General features: G+C 40.1%; 1 protein-coding gene across 1 annotated transcript in view; it reads left to right on the top strand.

Moving 5' to 3' along the window:
- Window positions 1–18,851, top strand: part of LRPPRC (leucine rich pentatricopeptide repeat containing) — a 146,030-nt gene that overhangs the window by 21,542 nt on the left and 105,637 nt on the right. The window contains exons 5-14 of the mRNA XM_073672042.1: window positions 1,358–1,416; window positions 3,059–3,145; window positions 3,315–3,441; window positions 3,972–4,107; window positions 5,018–5,172; window positions 6,355–6,460; window positions 6,610–6,717; window positions 16,198–16,316; window positions 17,727–17,820; window positions 18,458–18,527. Of these exons, the coding sequence (XP_073528143.1) occupies window positions 1,358–1,416; window positions 3,059–3,145; window positions 3,315–3,441; window positions 3,972–4,107; window positions 5,018–5,172; window positions 6,355–6,460; window positions 6,610–6,717; window positions 16,198–16,316; window positions 17,727–17,820; window positions 18,458–18,527 (1,061 nt within the window). The remainder of the gene's footprint in view (window positions 1–1,357; window positions 1,417–3,058; window positions 3,146–3,314; window positions 3,442–3,971; window positions 4,108–5,017; window positions 5,173–6,354; window positions 6,461–6,609; window positions 6,718–16,197; window positions 16,317–17,726; window positions 17,821–18,457; window positions 18,528–18,851) is intronic.

Below are 18,851 nucleotides of genomic sequence, written 5' to 3'. Positions count from 1 at the left end.
GGTGACTGTGGAGGCCAGGTCATCTGGCGTAGCACCCCATCACTCTCCTTCTTGGTCAAATAGCCCTTACACAGCCTGGAGGTGTGTTTGGGGTCATTGTCCTGTGGAAAAATAAATGATGGTCCAACTAAACGCAAACCGGATGGAATAGCATGCCGCTGCAAGATGCTGTGGTAGCCATGCTGGTTCAGTATGCTTTCAATTTTGAATAAATCCCCAACAGGGTCACCAGCAAAGCACCCCCACACCATCACACCTCCTCCTCCATGCTTCACGGTGGGAACCAGGCATGTAGAGTCCATCCGTTCACCTTTTCTGCATCGCACAAAGACACTGTGGTTGGAACCAAAGATCTCCGATTTGGACTCCTCAGACAAAAGCTCAGATTTACACTGGTCTAATGTCCATTCCTTGTGTTCTTTAGCCCAAACAAGTCTCTTCTGCTTGTTGCCTGTCCTTAGCAGTGGTTTCCTAGCAGCTATTTTACCATGAAGGCCTGCTGCACAAAGTCTCCTCTTAACAGTTGTTGAAGAGATGTGTCTGCTGCTAGAACTTTGTGTGGCATTGACCTGGTCTCTAGTCTGTGCTGCTGTTAACCTGCGATTTCTGAGGCTGGTGACTTGGATAAACTTATCCTCAGAAGCAGAGGTGACTCTTGGTCTTCCTTTCCTGGGGCGGTCCTCATGTGAGCCAGTTTCTTTGTAGCGCTTGATGGTCTTTGCAACTGCACTTGGGGACACTTTCAAAGTTTTCCCAATTTTTCGCACTGACTGACCTTCATTTCTTAAAGTAATGATGGCCACTCGTTTTTCTTTACTTAGCTGCTTGTTTCTTGCCATAATACAAATTCTAACAGTCTATTCAGTAGGACTATCAGCGGTGTATCCACCAGACTTCTGCACAACACAACTGATGGTCCCAACCCCATTTATAAGGCAAGAAATCCCACTTACTAAACCTGACAGGGCACACCTGTGAAGTGAAAACCATTTCCGGTGACTACCTCTTGAAGCTCATCAAGAGAATGCCAAGAGTGTGCAAAGCAGTCATCAAAGCAAAAGGTGGCTACTTTGAAGAACCTAGAATATAAGACATATTTTCAGTTGTTTCACACTTTTTTGTTAAGTATATAATTCCACATGTGTTAATTCATAGCTTTGATGCCTTCAGTGTGAATGTACAATTTTCATAGTCAGGAAAATACAGAAAAATATTTAAATGAGAAGGTGTGTCCAAACTTATTGGTCTGTATGTGTATATATATGTATATATATATTTACAGAAAATCCTACAGAGACCAGATCTTTGCTGTAAACCAGCGTGATGATGATTTTTTTTTTTTCCCTTTGCTTTTCAGGGCACCTATCAGGGCCTCATTGCAGCTTATTGCAGTGAAGGAGACATCGATGGTGCAAGGTGGGTAGTAAATGCGGCCTGGGGTTTTTCTACAAAGTGTGAAGGACTTCAGTAGATGAGTTTTAGCCTGAAATTGGCATTAAAAACAAAGTTTACAATGTTCTGCTGTCGGTTCTATCGCCATTATCCTACCTAGACGCGATTGTGATTCACCATGTTAGTACTGCTAAGTGATGAGCACAAGAGCTCGTTGCTCGGCCATTCACAGAGTATCGCGGGTGCTCGAGTGGCATGTTCGAGTGCCGCGGCCACATGTTTCGCAGCTGTTAGACAACCACAAAACACACGGGGATGGCCTGACTAACATGGGCAATGTCCGCATGTTTTGTGGCTGTCTAACAGCCGCAAAACATGGGGCTACGTCACTCGAGCACGTCACTCGAGCACCCGCGATACTTAATGCACACCCAAGCACCCTGGGCAAACTGTAGTTACGAGCACTTGCGCTGATCTCTAGTACTGATATGAAGCTCAGCATGTGGATGGGCTTCATAGTAGATCGTCAGTTGTACAAAACCCTCCACCCCTTTTCTTAAATGTAAATAACAAGAGATGGGGGGGGAGGGGGGGAATTTTTTACATTTGATATCGCTGCGTGCATAATTTTTTAAACAAATGCAAAATAAATATTTTTAAGTTTTATGATGAATGGTAAAATGACAGAACCTTTTTTTTTTGTGTTAATTTTCCTCCCCTAATGCGGATCCCGAAATAGTAATGATAAAAATTACAGCTTGTATAGCCATTTTTTTTTTTTTTATTTATAGTTTGCTTGCTTTTTGGCAAACTAAAATTTGCCAATATCCTTACTGAAAGAACTTTTAGGTCACGGCCACACTATCAGTATTTGGTCAGTACTTTTCCTCAGGAGTGGGAGCCAAAACCAGGAGTGGGTGATAAATGCAGAATTGGTGACTTGTTTCTATTATACCTTTTCTCTGATTGTTCCTCACCTGGTTTTGGCTCCTGAGAAAAAATACTGACAGAATACTGATAGTGGGGCCGTGGCCTTAGGTTACGTTCTCACGATGAGGTTTTGGTGAGTTTTTGATGTTGCTAATTTTCTGCACCCATTAAGTAAGATGGGTTACTTGCATTTTTTTTTTTTTTTTTTTTAATTACGCAGCGTCAAAAACTCATCGTGGGAATGTAGCCTTTGGCCACGGCCCCACTATCAGTATTTGGTCAGTGTTCGGTCAGTATTTTTTCTCAGGAGTGTGAGCCAAAACCAGGTGAGGAACAATCAGAGAAAAGGTATAATAGAAACAAGTCACCAATTCTGCATTTATCACCCACTCCTGGTTTTGGCTCCCAATCCTAAAAAAAAAAAATACTGACCGAATACTGACCAAATACTGATAGTGGGGCTGTGGCCTTAAAACAAAATTACCAGGTCTCTTTTTGCAGGTCTGCAAAGAGAATGACATTAAAAAAAAAAAAAAAAAATTCCACCACTTTGATTTTTTTCCCCTTTTTCAGCATATAATTTTGTCCCTTAAGAAACAAGCCATCATATAGCTATATTGAGGGAAAAAAATTCAGTGGCGCTTGGAAGCTGAAGAGGAGAAAACCAAAAACTAAAAGTTGCTATTTGTGTGTTTTTTACATTCGGGTTATACAAAACTTTTTTTTTTTTTTCCAGCAAAATTTTAGGATTCATGAAAAGCAAGAATTTTCCCATCACTGAGGACGTCTTCAACTCTCTGATTAAAGGACACGCCAGAGCCGGGTAAGGTGTATGGACTCTGTTACCTCCAATAGTGTGAAGCCGAGTCTTTGGTTCTTTTCCACCACGACTCCTATCCATAGTACTCATGTTATTCGCTGTTCAGTGCTCCTTGAGGCACTATGTGTAGGTATGTATTAGTCCGTATAACAATCCTTTTCCTCTATTGCAGTGACATGGAAAGTGCCAAGAAGGTCCCATCCATCATGCAGAGCGCTGGGATAGAGCCGCGATGGAGCACACACGTTGCACTATTAAACGCATATGCTGAGAGGGGGGATATTGAGAATATCAGACAGGTATTATATCTTTATACATTTTTGTTTTTCATCCGCAGACTGCTTTACGTTAGATTGGACCACTACATTGCATATACTAGGGCATGAATATCACAGATTGGCGTCCTGCCTTCGTTCCCCTATAAACTAAAGCAGAAAATCACTTTATTTTCCTGAAACTGCTCCGGTGTTTTTTTTTTTTTTTTTTTTTTTTTTTGTGTGGTCGTTTTTATGACCTCTTTTTACCTTTTATTACAGATGGCGGGCAGTTTTGAAACAAAGCCGCCTGAAAAATGAGCTTATTCCTTCTTTTTACGGTTTACTCACCGTGAAGTTGGTAAAAGACTAAGCTTGTGCACAACAATGTTGTTTTGACATTGCTGCGCATTAAGCTCACTTCTTGAAAAACTCACCATATGCACATAGCCTTAAGTATTATGAACACCAGGTTTATGTATGGAGATGGATTTATGTTGTGGAATATCAATGCTTTTTTTGGGGGGGAGGAAAGTACTTTCTCGAATTTCCCACGTGCTTTACTTTATTTAAAGGTTCTGAATGACAGTGAAGTAAATGTGCCACAGAGGCAATTAACTTCGGTTATACTGGCACTGGCAAAGTCCGGGTACTCTCAATATGTTCCTGATGTGCTTGAACACATGCCAAATTGTATAAGCTTCTCACAAGGTAATGCCACTCATTTCTTATTTCAATGCCATATAAATCCTGTAATATTTTAGGCAGCCTGAAACTCCTAGAACTGTTGCATAATGGGGTATTAAGTGTCAGGTTTTCTACCATTGATTTAAATCTATGATCTAAAGTTTAGTTTCTTTCAAGTGTATGAATACTTTTGCTGTGCCATTCTTTGTGTTGTGTCTTCATTAAAAAAAAAAGACTGTAGAGTCTGTGCAACGCCTTCACATCCCTGGTTGTACTGCTGCTCATTACATCGATCCAACCTCTCACTACTCCTTGCTGTGTAGCATCTCTCTGTTTTCCCTCCGTGTTACAGATTGAATTGGAAAGGGGGAGGAGGTTGTACAGGGCAGATAAAAAAGTGGAGAAGAGAGGAAAGCATCTAAGTTTTCGGTGAGGGCCGATCAAATTGGCTTTAGTTAGGGAGGAAAGCTTATGCAAAGTGATTTGCAGTGGGCGGCGGGAGGTAGGGAACACTTTTTTTTTTTTTGTATGAGTAGAGCCAAAAACCAAGCACTTATGCAGTAGTCAGCTGGGAGGAGAAGAGAGAATAGTATACTCCTTGGTATCAGTGTATAGAAGCACATGAAGGAATCACTTTTATGAATTGTTGAAGGATACAGAAATGACGCTATTGATACATGAGTGCTAGTAAATAGAGCAGTATCTAGGACATACTGACTTCACATCAAGCATGTGTTTTTATGACAGGGGGAGCTCCGGTTTTGTGGCTCCCCACAGGTCATGTTTTCAGGATTTCCATAGTGTTTCTCAGGTCAGAGAATTCCTGATGCCTTGATGATACTTCCATCACCTGTACAATACTAAGGAGATCCTGAGAACATGACAGGTTGGGGAGCAGTGAAACACTAATATCCTGGATTCTTTCCTTGTTCAGATATCATCAATCTCTGCTTGGCACTATTGACTCAAGGCTGTGACGATGCCGCTCTGAAGGTTGCACAACAGCTAAATGCATGGAAACCCGCAGATGCCAATGCCAACAGTCAGCCCGGCGATTTCTTCCTCCGTCACTGTGTTCATTTAAAAATGGTAAGTTTCTTGTTTACAGGTAGGACATGGTTCGTGGGATAGAGTTGTTACTCTCCCAAGTAGGATGATGGTGTATGCTTTTCCCAAATTGAAATTTAAAAAAAAAATTATAAATCAAAATTATTTTTGCATTGCTAAAATCTTATATCCACCCCTGCTCACTTAGCTTTTACCTCTCTACCCCCTCTTGTCTCCTTCTTGCGCTCTATTTTTTCTCCCTGCTTTTTTATTACTTTTCTTCTCCGTTTTTTCTTTTCTTCTGTTCTCTCTAAAAGTGGAAATTTATTTTTGTATTGCTAAGATATTATGTCTACCCACCGCTTGCTAGTTATTTCTCCCTCTCATCCCCCATCCCATACTTTTTCCTTTGCGCCTTTCTCTTGGCCCTCGTCCCTGCCCCCGCGCCTTTCTCTTGGCCCTCGTCCCTGCCCCCGCGCCTTTCTCTTGGCCCTCGTCCCTGCCCCCGCGCCTTTCTCTTGGCCCTCGTCCCTGCCCCCGCGCCCTTCTCTTGGCTTCGTCCGTCGCCCCCCCCCGCGCCCTTCTCTTGGCTTCGTCGTCGCCCCCCCCCGCGCCCTTCTCTTGGCTTTGTCGTCGCCCCCCCCCCCCCCCCCGCGCCCTTCTCTTGGCTTCGTCCCGTCCCCCACCCTTCTCTTCGCTTCGTGCCCTTCTCTTGGCCTCGACCCCCCGCGCCCTTCTCTTGGCCTTTTCCCTCAACCCCCCCCGCGCCCTTCTCTTGGCTTCGTCCGCCCCCCCCCCCCCCGCGCCCTTCTCTTGGCTTCGTCGTCAACCCCCCCCCGCCCTTTTCTTGGCCTTTTCCCTCAACCCTCCCCCGCGCCCTTTTCTTGGCCTTTTCCCTCAACCCTCCCCCGCGCCCTTTTCTTGGCCTTTTCCCTCAACCCTCCCCCGCGCCCTTCTCTTGGCTTCGTTCCTCAACCCCCCGTGCCCTTCTCTTGCGCCCCCCCGCGCCTTTCTCTTGGCCTCATCCCTCAACCCTCCCCCGCGCCCTTCTCTTGGCTTCGTCCCCCCGCGCCCTTCTTTTGGCCTTGTCCCTCAAACCCCCGTGCCCTTCTCTTGCCCCCCCCCCGCGCCTTTCTCTTGGCCTCGTCCCTGCCCCCCGCGCCACCCTTTATCTTTATTAGTCATATCTATGTTTGTATTTAATATTTTTGTCTGTCTCGTTAGCCGGTCAGCGTTCTGAAGAAGTGTGCGGAGCAGCTGCAGGCGGCAGACATGCACAAGCAGCCCATGGAGTTCCTGTTGCAATGCGCTTTGAGAAATTCTAATTCAGGTATTTTCTTGCATCTCATCACTGCTAACTCATCTATTTATGAAGATAACATGTGATTCTCGTCACTTACTTAAAATAAGGGATTTTTTATTGATAACTGGTTAAGGAGCTGGCTTTCATTCACGATGAAACTTATTAATTTTTTTTAGAATTGTCCGACGAGCTCATGAAGGCTATGAAGGATGAAGGGATACCTCTCAGATCTCGCTTTTTCCGGCCTGTGCTCAGTCAGTTGCGCAATAGGAACGACCTGCAAGGTTTGCTCTTAATTTCTGATTTTGCTATATCATATGCTAATACCTCTTGTCGTACATTCACCATATTAGATGGAAGTAACCATTTACTGCCCTTGCAAAAGTCTGAAGATGGTCCTACTTGACTACACGGTAATTTCGGCCATACAATACCCATCCCAAGTTGACTGTGGTGGCGCACAATATTAAATTGCACAACTTTTTCCCTTTTACAAGTAATTTTAAAAAGCATGTGACTTCATAGATATGTTTTTATTAAAATAAATTGCAAATACCGATGGAATATATCCTATAGTTTCGTGCATACAGCTCCTGTTCAAAGCTAAGTGTTTCCATGCACAAAGTTCAAGAAAAGGGGGAGGATTGAAGGAACAGATTAAAGCAATAACTGCAAGGTCTGACTACACAAGGCATCTTGTAGTCTGTTACCATGGAGACACAAAGCCTTAAAAGGAGCTGCAGACACAAAACAGGATCTTTTTTTAAATCAAGACATTTAGAAAAATTTCTTAATTTTTTTTATTTTTGAAGCATTGGAGAAATAAAAAGTTGCAGAGAGTTTGTAAACTCTCGATATAATAATTTGATGGCAGATAGTCCACATGTTAACGTAAATATAAAATTGAAGTTCTGTTCGGGAAAGCATTGTCTTAACAGGAATGCACAAGTCCTTTGTTTCAGACAAGTCTGGCCCTTTAAAAGTTTGCTGAATTGTCAATTTCATAATTATTAAGAATGATAGAAGCGTTGACTACAGCAATCGAGACATCTTCCAGACGTTTTCTACCAAATGCGCGATTGACCTAAAAAGACTTAAGAATATATAAAAATCCCTTATGGAACCTTAAGTGGTCCTAAAGCGTTTACAACACTTTTCTGCGTTACACGTGGGACACCATTAGAATGGGTCCAAATTGAAACAAATATATGGTTCCTCCACCTCCCTCTTCCGACTTAAAGAACGGGTATTTTAATTCTTTGAGTTGTATTAGCGGTATTTCGCAAAGTGTAATCTCATAAAAAAAGATGCTTTTAACAGAAGTAGTTTACCCTTGGGGAAACGAAAAAAAAAAAAGTATTTTTTATCCATCTTATCACGCTGTATAATGTACCGCAGATTGAAATGGGGAATTGTTAGTGTGACACCGGGTGACAAACAAAATGCAGGAAAAAAAAAAAGCAAAAAGGAGGAAAGAAAATGCTTTTAGCTTATTTAGTCTTGTTGCAATTTCAGCTAAAATATACATTGGCATTAGTTCTCGGGAGTAAAGATGGAAGCAAGTATTCCCTAATTGTCCAAGGCTATAAATCTCGGAATGGGTTGTGAAAGCTTCTTTCTAGAAAGTTATTCCTTGAAAGTTAGCCGGAGTCTTAAAGTCGATGGCCGTCCTTCAATTCCATTTTGTTCTTTTGTTTTTGTCTTTTTTCTCTTTTGTTTTATAAATACCGGTTTGAAATACTGTAATCAATTTCTTAACTTTTTTTAGGACGTTCCGCATATGACTCTGCATTGAAGGGGTATTCCCATCTCCAAGATCCTATCCCAATATGTAGTAGGTGTAGTAGTAATAATATTACCAAATACCTCCAATTAGAAATGTAGTATAGTTCTTCTGATTCGCTGTGCTGTTTACCCCATGTGCAGGGCATTGCAGTAGCTTAAGGTATCCATGGTTACGACCACTAACAGCTAACTAAGTAACTAACTGTCACTGAGTGGTTGTAACCATGCTACTGCAATGCCCTGCATATGGGGTAAGCGACATAGCTTATCAGAAGAACTATACTACATTTATAATTGGAGGAATTTGCTAATATTATTATTACCCCTACTACATATTGGGATAGGATCTTTAACATTTCAGAACGTCATTGCATAGTTAGCAGCTGCATGGAGAACGTGCAGGAGCGAGGTTGATGGCAGGATTGCCATCTCTGCCTTCCCAATCTCTATACACAGAGCTGAACAAACGCCGTATATACAGAATAGGAAATTACTGACAGTGCTTCCACCTCCAGTCCCAGTGATCATTCAGTTGCGAGGATTTGGGAGTGAGCTGGAGCTGTGGGTCTAGGCAAAATAAAAGCAATCATGCAGTTCAGACAGTAAGCTGAATTTGCTCTGTAACTGGGGCTAAAATGCATGTGAAATCTGCAATTTTTTTTTTTTTTAAGAGGGTACAATTTGTTAAATAAAGACAAAGTCGGAAAAAATGTAAAACAAAGCTTAAGAGTCCAATGTAAAAAAATAATTTGTGGTAAGGGGAACACAAATTAAAAACTAATGGTTTAAAAAAATAAAACAAAAAGGCCTTATTCTTTTTATCTATTTAAAGAATAAAATAAAAATGTGTACCTGGTTAGCAATGAGAGAGAATACTTTAATCTCAAACTGGTTATTATGCCTTACACTTTATGTATTATTGAGCGCTCCAAATCCCCTGTTTTTACAAAAAGAATAAATATCTGCCACCACTAGAGGGAGCTTTCTGTATACAATAAACTCCATAATATACTATGAAGTAAACGCCCCCTAGTGGTCACTCATGGCAGGTAGAAGTTTGAAAAGTCTGTTCTAGTAAGTTTTTATATTCCCCTTGATGTGACGTTGCTAAAGCATCTGCTCTTAGATCTTTGTGCTTTTCCAATCTTTTCTCCAAGAAATGTATAAATAAATTGCGGCGGATCTTCAATGAAGTGCTACGGTCTCATCATGATAGGACTTTTTTGAGAAAAAAGTTCTTTATGGGCTGGAAGGTGGAAAGATCTCTGCCTCCTCTCTAGAAAAAAATCCAGTAAATTCTGCCGTCTCATACGTAGAAATAATGTAGAAAAGTTGAGGCTTCTGTCAAAGTTTTTGGCAAAGTGTTGTGACTCGCCCATCACATTTGGGTGTAGCCCTTGCTGTCCAACCACTCTCCTAACCTGTAAACCCAATGATGGGGATTTTTTTTTTATATATATATTACTTGGTTATTCTCTTTGTAAAAGTGATGCTTTTTTTTTTTTTTTTATTGGAGAAACTCCAAATACAGAGATTTTCCATCTATCAAATAACATGAATCACATAATAACTCCTTAGTATAAAACATAGACAAAGTATAAAAACTTGATGCTGTGTTTTTTATTTTTCATATTATTTGTCTTTTGGGTCAGTTGCTTATTTTCTGTATATTGAGAGCAAAGTCAAATTAGTAATGACAGTACTATATGTTTTGTGTTTGAAAATCTTTAAAGGGGTTGTCCACCTTTTTTGGACTTTTTTTTTTTTTTTTTTTTTCATAAATGCATGCGGTTGGTGGTTAAAAAATAAAAATAATTTTAAAAAAATGTTGCGCTGTATTAACCTTCATATTGCTGACTGCAGAATGTGATATGGGGGTCGGCCACATTATCTTTATTTTATCAGATGTGTTGAGGACATGCTTTGTCGCACTTACTATTATATAGGTCACAGGTTCTCCTGCTCTTTCCGTACAGAGTGCCCAACTCTCCTGCTGGCGGAGGAGCATGTGACCAGAACGCGCCATCAGTCTCCTCCAATAGGAAAGCAGATTTATCATGTGGTGTTTCCTATTGGAGGAGGCTGATGGACAGGTCTGGTCACATGCTCTTCCACTAGCAGCCATTGCACACCCAGGAGAGGTTCGGATTGGTGCAGAAATCCTACCTTGCGTACTTTTCAGCAGTTAATTTGTTGCTTTTCAATCTGGTTTTATAATTCCTACTTTCATGTGTTAAGTTGGTATTCTCACCTGTTTTTTTTTTGTTTTTTTTTCTTTCCCATCAGTTTGTTAGAGTTAATTCCATCTCCTCCTTTCTTTAATAATGGGAATTTTAAAGGGAAGCCGTCGTATGCTATTACTATGGGCATACAGGTGATTTAGAATTGTTTTAACAATTCTAAACTGTATGCGTCATTGCTGCTGTCTTGTTGCTGAGAAATAGACTTTTAATCGTTAATGTTAATGAGTTCTTTGGGGCGTACGGTGCCTGGAAGAAAACGCTGCCTCCAGTGTTAATTTGCGTACCACCCCCCTCCCATCATCGTCACAGTGCCATGTGATGTGCAGTTGTGGCGCCGGAATCCCGCACGTTTCTACTTACCTTTTCCGCCCTTATATGGGCGTTGGCTTCAAGTTACAGTGACTCGCCTGCGCAGAAGAACAATGAAGCCAACTCCCATATAAGGGCGGAAAAGGTAAGTAGAAACGTGCGGAATTCTGGTGCCACGACGTGCACTGGAGGGGGATGGTTTTCTTTAAGGCACCGCATGCCCCCCCGAAGCCTGGAACAACTCATTAACATAAAAGATTAAACGTCTATTTCTCAGCAACAAGCAAACAGCTATGAGGCATACAGATGGGATTATTCTAACAATTATCTGTATGCCCATAGTAATAGATTAACAGTGTCCCAGGGGGTGACAGATCATATCTTTTGAGCAAAAATGGAAATAAAAAAGTTAGCAACCTAACACCTATCCTCAGTGGACCCAATTCACATGATGCAATCACTATGGGTCAATAGTCCTATATTGCTCTTGAGTGAAACTTTATTTCTTGTATAACCCTAGTCCTCTAGTATCTCCAAGACTATACTAAAGGCATGCTGCCATCAGAAAATGACCTATTTTTTAAATCTGCTTTTGTGTTACAAATACATATATTTTTATTTGTTTATGGCAGTGATTTTTTTTACATACCACAATCTGTATTAAAAATTAAAAATGAGAAATCTTGCAGTTGTCACACTTGCCTCTGGTGACTCTAACTCCTTTACAATGGTTGGGTCCTAACCTCCTATTTTATATTGCAACATCTGAGAAGCGTGTGCTAAGGAAACCTGTCACCAGAAATAACGCTGTTAACCTGCAGGTTAACAGCATTTATTATACTGCCCGGCGCCTGCACGCAGCCAAATGCAGCTTTGTGCAAGCGCTGGGCAGCATAATGATGCTGTTTAACCTACAGATTAACCGCATATATGGTGGTTAACAGCGTTATTTCTGGTGACAGGTTTCCTTTAACTGTTCACAATAACAGTAATTTTGACCAGGGGTGCCCAAACTTTTACATGCCGCTGTATTTACTATACCATTAATATACCCTGGGACTGACGAGTGACTATATATTTCACATGGCTGCGGCCTGTTGTGCTCAGATCACTCATTCCTTTCCTCCTGTTTCCATGATGGCCTCCGCAATAGCCTGGGGAATGCAGCGGTGAGTCTGAACCACTACACATCTTTTTCTTTTCTGTTGGTAAAGTCAGGGGAGGTGAGGTTTCGACTTACTTTTGTACTCCATTTGCCATTGTGTTCATCCATTTTGGAAGCAGAAGGGAAGGAAAGCTGATCTAAGTGAAGGAGGCAAATGGAGGGCTTCAGGCAGGGTGAGGAAACATGGGAAATGTATGGTGACCTTTCAGTACCAAGGTAAAGGGTCACTTTAATTTATTGCATATTCAGTAGTGATGAGTGCAAATGCTCATTACTCTAGTTTTCCGAGGGTGCTCGGATGTGCACGGAGTATTGCTTGTGCTCGACTTATATTTTAGAGTTCCAGCGGCTGCGTGTTTCACAGATGTTAGACATGCGGGGATTGCCTGACCTACACAGGCAATCCCTGCATTATTTGTGGCTGTGTAACGATACTCAGCGCAAACTCTAGTAACGAGCACTTGCGCTCATCGCTAATATTCAACCAATAGGATAAACTAGACGAGTTCTTCCAACCCCCAGGGATCCCTCTTTATCCTTCTGGCTAAAGACCTGATTGATGAATACACCATGTGAAGTGTGAGATTTTTCATGGTGCCCCAGATCGATGTCGATTGACAGTCATTTTGTATTTCTTCCATTTTCTTACTATTGCACCAACAGTTGTCTCCTTCTCACCCAGCGTCTTACTTATGGTTTTGTAGCGTATTCCAGCCTTGTGCAGGTCTGTGATCTTGTCCCTGACATCCTTAGAAGGCTCTTTGGTCTTGCCCATGTTGTAGAGGTTAGTATCTGACTGATTCATTGGGTCTGTGGACAGGAGTCTTTTATACAGGTGACTATGTAAGACAGCTGTCTTTAATGCAGGTAGCGAGTTGATTAGGAGCGTCTAACTGGTCTGTAGGTGCCAGAACTCATAATGATTTGTAGGGGATCAAATACTTATTTCTCACTGCAAAATACAAATTTATCTAATGTATACAATGTGATTTTCTTGTTTCTTTTGGATATTCCATGCTTGTTTGTAACTGTTGGTCCCGGGCCGTCGGGTGTCAGACCTACACAAATCTCCCTGATATTTACTGTTTCCTGGTGTTGTGGTTTTTCGAGCAGAAATCTGGACTATGGTTATATATTGCAAGTTTCTTATCTACATCACCCACCCCATAATTATGAAAATTGTTTTTTTTATACATATGTATAGCCATAAAATCCACTACAGCAATATATCAACCTGAATTCCTAATTCCTTTTATACATGTTAAATTTTTGTGCAATTTTTTTGTTTTTTCCCGCTACCGAAATACATTCTAAAACTTTTCTTTTTTTTTATCCGTGTTGCGGATTTTGGATTTGGAATTTTGTAATCAACTTAACTGCTTAAGTGTTATTCCGTAGTAAATCCAACACCAAGTCCAAAGCAATAAGCGTACGTACAGCTTTTTTTTAAAAAAAAATTTATGTGCACTAAAAACTCCCATTTATTAGAATGGGTGAAAAATACTGAAAAAAATCGAAATGTACAGATTAAAAAAAGAATCCCCAGGATCTAAAAAATAACTTTTTACTTATGAATGTGATTTTTGAAGTCTTTTTTTTACTTTGCTGGTATTCTGAAATGCAGTGTATTATTACGTCCAGTCTTCTTCTGATTCTTGTATTATTGCTTTTGAGAGCGACATCGGGAAGGGAAGTAAAAAAACAAAACCTCAACACCTTGTCCCAAACTAAGTGGCTGCTTGCTCTGGGCACACACGATTCGTGCAGTCAAAGTGCCCATAATTAATGCTTTCTCTTTTTTTTTTTTTTTCACATCTCAGACTTAAATAAGGCGTTTTGTTTAAGGCAAAGTTGAGCAGCTGATGCGACTTTAATTTAGTGTGACTTGCCTGCATGTATTTTTAAGTGCTCAAAGGGAATTCACATCATATTACTTGCACCATAGTGCACTGCATAAAATATTCATAGAAGTGTCACTTTTCCATAGGTGGCACTCCAGGGCAGAGCAGGGGGACTTCTCAAAGTTTGCATTTAAGGAAAAAAAAAAAAAAAGTACTAAAATTTACAAGGCGAGTAGTGGGGGGGGGGGGGTTGTTAGCATATGCTGTGACGGAGCACAAGCCCGCAGCTTTCAGCGAAGGCCCGTTGTACTAGCGAGATGTCAATAACCTGTAGAACTTTTGACATAAGGAAGATAACTGTGCGTAATGGAATGAAAGCAAAATCTTGTAAATATTATAGATCGCGCGGCCGGCCCTCCAGCTCGGCAGTTAATGCTTCAGCTGACTGATGCGTTACGTCTATTTCCATCTCTGATTTGCAGAGACAGTCTGTTCTGCTTTAGTATATTTTTCCGATGGCTTTCAGATACTTTAAATAGTTTAGAAAAACTATTTTAGTTGTTTGCCGGTATCTTTATGTTCACATAATAGTGTCTGGGAAAGGGTTGTCATTTCTGTCAAATACCCTATATGGCATTCTGAGTTATAGCTGTCACTTGTCCTAAATATGTAACTATTTTTTTTTTTATATTCCTGGTGTAATTGCCGCTGTTCTCCTGAATCCGGCATTGTTTTTCTTTTGTTTTTGCGCCTCTTCATTCCTGAGAGCCCTTTTTTTTCTCCTCTGTATATCAATTTAGTCTATTTAGCCAAGTAGGTGTGGTCATCAAGAAGACGCCCTTGAAGAAATGACTGACAAGTAAAAGACAAAGCGCAAATAAATATTGTATTGGGCTAGCAACATATTTCATTAGTATGAGTCATATTAATAATAATATTGCCGGTGAAGTACTCCGGTCTACTCAATGAAACGGAAAAGAATTGGAGTACACTGAAAACACCCAAAAAGTAGTATGCAAATATATTAAAAATGAGAGAACTTTATACATCTAAAAGCATTGTACAGTATAGTGCTATAAGGAGATCGGAACAAATAACCAGTAGAAAAAAAAGAGAATGGGAAAACAATAATCTGTTTGCTTCAGGTACCAACACACAACAATGTGTGCATAGAAATGTGTATATTAATTACAGTATGAGTAGCTTCACAGTGTGAGTAGAGAAGACCTCAATAGATGAGAATATATTTAACCTGCTTTTACCAGTTGAGCAGCAATAAATCAGGTATATGCAGAATTGATTATACAGGATTGTCCATCATAAAGAGGAGGTATATGTAAAGTGCTAATGTGCTGCAGTTATAAGACTGTCTACAAAGATATAGTGCAGACTAACAAGGCTAGTCTCAGCAAAAGGATATAGGGTCAACTTTACAATACTATCATGAAAAGTAGGAGATTGTTCATATGAGAGTATTTTGTCTGAATCACTTACCCATAGAGGAATAAAAATAAAAAAATCGCTCGCCCATACCCCGACGCACGTTTTGCCCATTGCTTTTACGAGGGGATTCATGCCCTTGAAAAAATGTTGTGCATCACGTCCACTTGGATAGAAAAGACTGAATTATATGCAAGGAAAGAGGAGGCCATATCTCAGGAATTGAAACGCGCAGGAACAAGAGAAAAACACCAGATACAGGAGAACGGCAACATGTGTGTATATATGTGTATAATTATATATATATATATATGTATGTATGTGTATATGTCTATATATATATATATATATATATATATATATATATATATATATATATATATATATATATATATATATATATATATATATGTATGTATGTGTATATGTCTATATATATGTCTATGTGTCTATGTGTATATGTGTGTGTTTATGTACGAGAGAGAATATAGCAAAAGAATGCAGCAGCACTTCATATGCCAAAATACGTCTTAACAATAAAAATAATGAAAATATTAGATCTAAACTATTTTGCTCAGCAACAAGTACTTACAAACAATGAAGGTTTTTAGCACATAAATTGGCCAGTTCGTGTGTGCGCCCATCAACCACGGCAAGGTGACCTCCCCCTGATGGGTAACTACTCTGCCTAACATGCCACTTTTGGGCTACAAGCCTACAACTAAACGGACAAATATGTCGTCTTCTGGGCTAAAAACACCTACACAAGCAGAGCTGTTTATACAACACCTGCTGGTTAATGGGAGGAGTGCAGAATCAGGCAAGAGGCAGTTAGTTGTTTTTAGCCCAGAAGAAGACATGTCACATTTTGGTTGATTTGTAAAATGAGAACTAGACTGGATCTTCATCTTGGTCATCTCAGATGATTGGGTATAAATGTTATTGAGTCTTAACACAAGTTATTAACTTTTTCTTCTCAAGGCTTAATTGATATGATGAAAAATATGAAGACCATGGGGGTTGATGTGGAAATGGACTTTTTGACTAATTACATCTCATGGATTTTCTCCGAGGCAAACTCTGACCATGCTATTCTGCAGGTATTTTCTGTTTTTTTTTTTTAGTTATGTAGTTGATTAAGACACATGTCTGTCCATGTCCAACCTATAGTCCTACTCTGGTGATTCAGATAATGACTAATTTAAACCCTATGAGGCAGATTCTAATTGCCCCATATTTGGGGAAATAATCTTTCTTGACTTTAAATATAACAGTTGGAATATATCTCCGAATCAGCGCCCCATCTCCAGAAATCTGGTACCTATAACTTAAGTTTTTTTCAGGTAGGACATGCAGACCCTCTTTGTTGAATGAATGAACCATCACAACTTTTCTGTAGTCTCACTGCACTTGCAGTAAAGATTCTCCCTCTGTAACCGTGAAATCTTCTTTCCTTTACATGTAGAGGATGGTGCCTTGTATGGATAGGTGTAAACAGATCCAACCTGAATAACCCCAAATTTGATAATGTAAGGATAAGCAATCCATTTTAAAGAACAAGAAAACCACTAAAATTACCTAGATTTCCGTCCGCACTCACCCCAAATTGTATACGATATGTGGCTGACATGAACACAATACTTTCCAGTAGTGATTGGTCAAAATGAATGCTCCTGTGTTTAATTATTGCTGTTACATACTTGTTACAGCGCCACCTGCTATTCTTTTGGAGATTTACCCCTTGTGTCCATTGCTTGTGGTGGTCACACATGCCCAGTAGCTTTAACTGCAAGGGTCTTCTTTTACACTGGTGGAAAAGTTAGGCTAGGTGACTCTCCCCCCTCAATATGCGTATGTGTGTATATATTTATACTTATTGGGCTACTTGCTGTAGTTTTGATCAAATCATCGTTTTATCAGCAGGACATTATCACTAGAGGAATAGTGATCCTTCTACCAGGTAATCCAACCACATCCTCGGCACTGATCGGCAGTTTTTTTTGCCTATGCACAGTGTACACAGATAGCAGCCAATCAGTGGTGGGGCTGGGTTATACAGAGCTCCGCATTCAGAGAACTGCTAGATCCGCAGCAGATAAAACAGGGATTTTAACAAAACTGTAGCAAGCAACCAACCCAGTAAGTGACGCATCGCTGGAATCGGGGCCTCTGCCCCTACATCATGCTGCTCTCAGATGAGATGGCAAAAACCAAATGACAGATTCCCTTTCAATGATTTTTGTTTTCTTCTATACAGTAAAACACAATGGCTCACATCTAATCAGCTTGCACCAGTTTTTGGTGTAAACTGAGTTTTAAACTTTTACTTTTTGCACTATTCTTGGTAAAAGGTTTTGAGGTCTATAGAGAAGGTTGTTACTAACAACTTTTAAGACAGATTTACTAAGCCTAGAAGCAGAAAGCAAGATATATATTTTAAGAGTGTCAAATGGAGAAAGTCCGACATCATAATAAATCTGACTCTCGATATAAATATTGATATCTTTTAGGATAAAGAATGTTTGGAAGATCTTCACAATGTGTGTCTTTCCGCAGTCAGGCGCGGACTCTACACTGGGAATCAAACAAGCGTGCACTCATTTTGTAAGTATCCATGTGAATGTCATGCCTAATTGGTCATGATCGTGTGGGATAAAACTGGCTATATTCACTTGTGTCATGGCAGAGGCCTGTTTTCGCTTGTAAGGGGTCCCCAATTTCAACAGCAACCTAAAAAAAAAAATCCTGATGTCGGAGGTCTTTATATTAATATCTCTTATGAGGCATAACAGATATGTATATATATATTATTACCTAACCTAAAGGAAGATGTTAAAAATTAAATGCTTCCCACCTCCACCCCCCTCTAACACAGAACGAACAAGAAAAAATAAACTGTAAAAAACTTGACTGTTTAGTGTAAAATACATCTCATTGCAGAGTTTTTAACAATAATAAACATCGACACAACATTGGGTGTCTTGAAGAATTAATTCAACAGGGTATTTAGCGTAGAAAATTCTGTGTGTGTATTCGAAAAATAATGTCATTTGTCCCTCATAAAATATTGCCTCATGCAGTTTCACAAGTGACGGCATAGAAAGAAACCGTTAAGACTACTGAAATATGCAGAGAAGAAGAGAAGAAAAAGTTTGGCTTTGTCATGAAGGGGTTAATATATTATAAAAAAAATCAGCTGCATATACTGTATGTAACATGAATTGAAATTTCTTAATTTCAGTATCTTCCTCTCCTATAACAATTCCAAAAGACCGAAGTTTTGTGGTTGCTCTAGGTGCCTCATTTTTAAAGTAAGTGAGAAATCCTATATTCACAAATATTTTTAACAGTTGTAATTCCTTTTCTCACCCTTCTGCTTCAGTTGCCTATTAAGGGTTAGTCCAAAGGATATGCCATAAAATTTTGGTAGATGCATGTCCCACCTCTAAGACCCTTGGAGACTTCTTGTGATTGTGCCTTCCTTACTCTGAGACGTGAGAAACTCCTGCTCCCCTGTCTCTATGTAGCACTTGTTCACAAGCATCAGCATGGAGGACATTATACAGCAGTCCTGAGCAGTGTAGCTGTGACTCCTGCACCTTGGGGCGAGGTAGAAAGCAGCAGCATTGGTCTTT

Source organism: Phyllobates terribilis, unplaced genomic scaffold, assembly GCF_046119375.1.
Source record: "Phyllobates terribilis strain yellow unplaced genomic scaffold, ASM4611937v1 Scaffold_3__8_contigs__length_932513732, whole genome shotgun sequence".
Classification (NCBI taxonomy): domain Eukaryota; kingdom Metazoa; phylum Chordata; class Amphibia; order Anura; family Dendrobatidae; genus Phyllobates; species Phyllobates terribilis.
The sequence above is the reverse complement of the archived record's forward strand: the minus strand, read 5'-3'. Positions and strand labels throughout refer to the sequence as shown.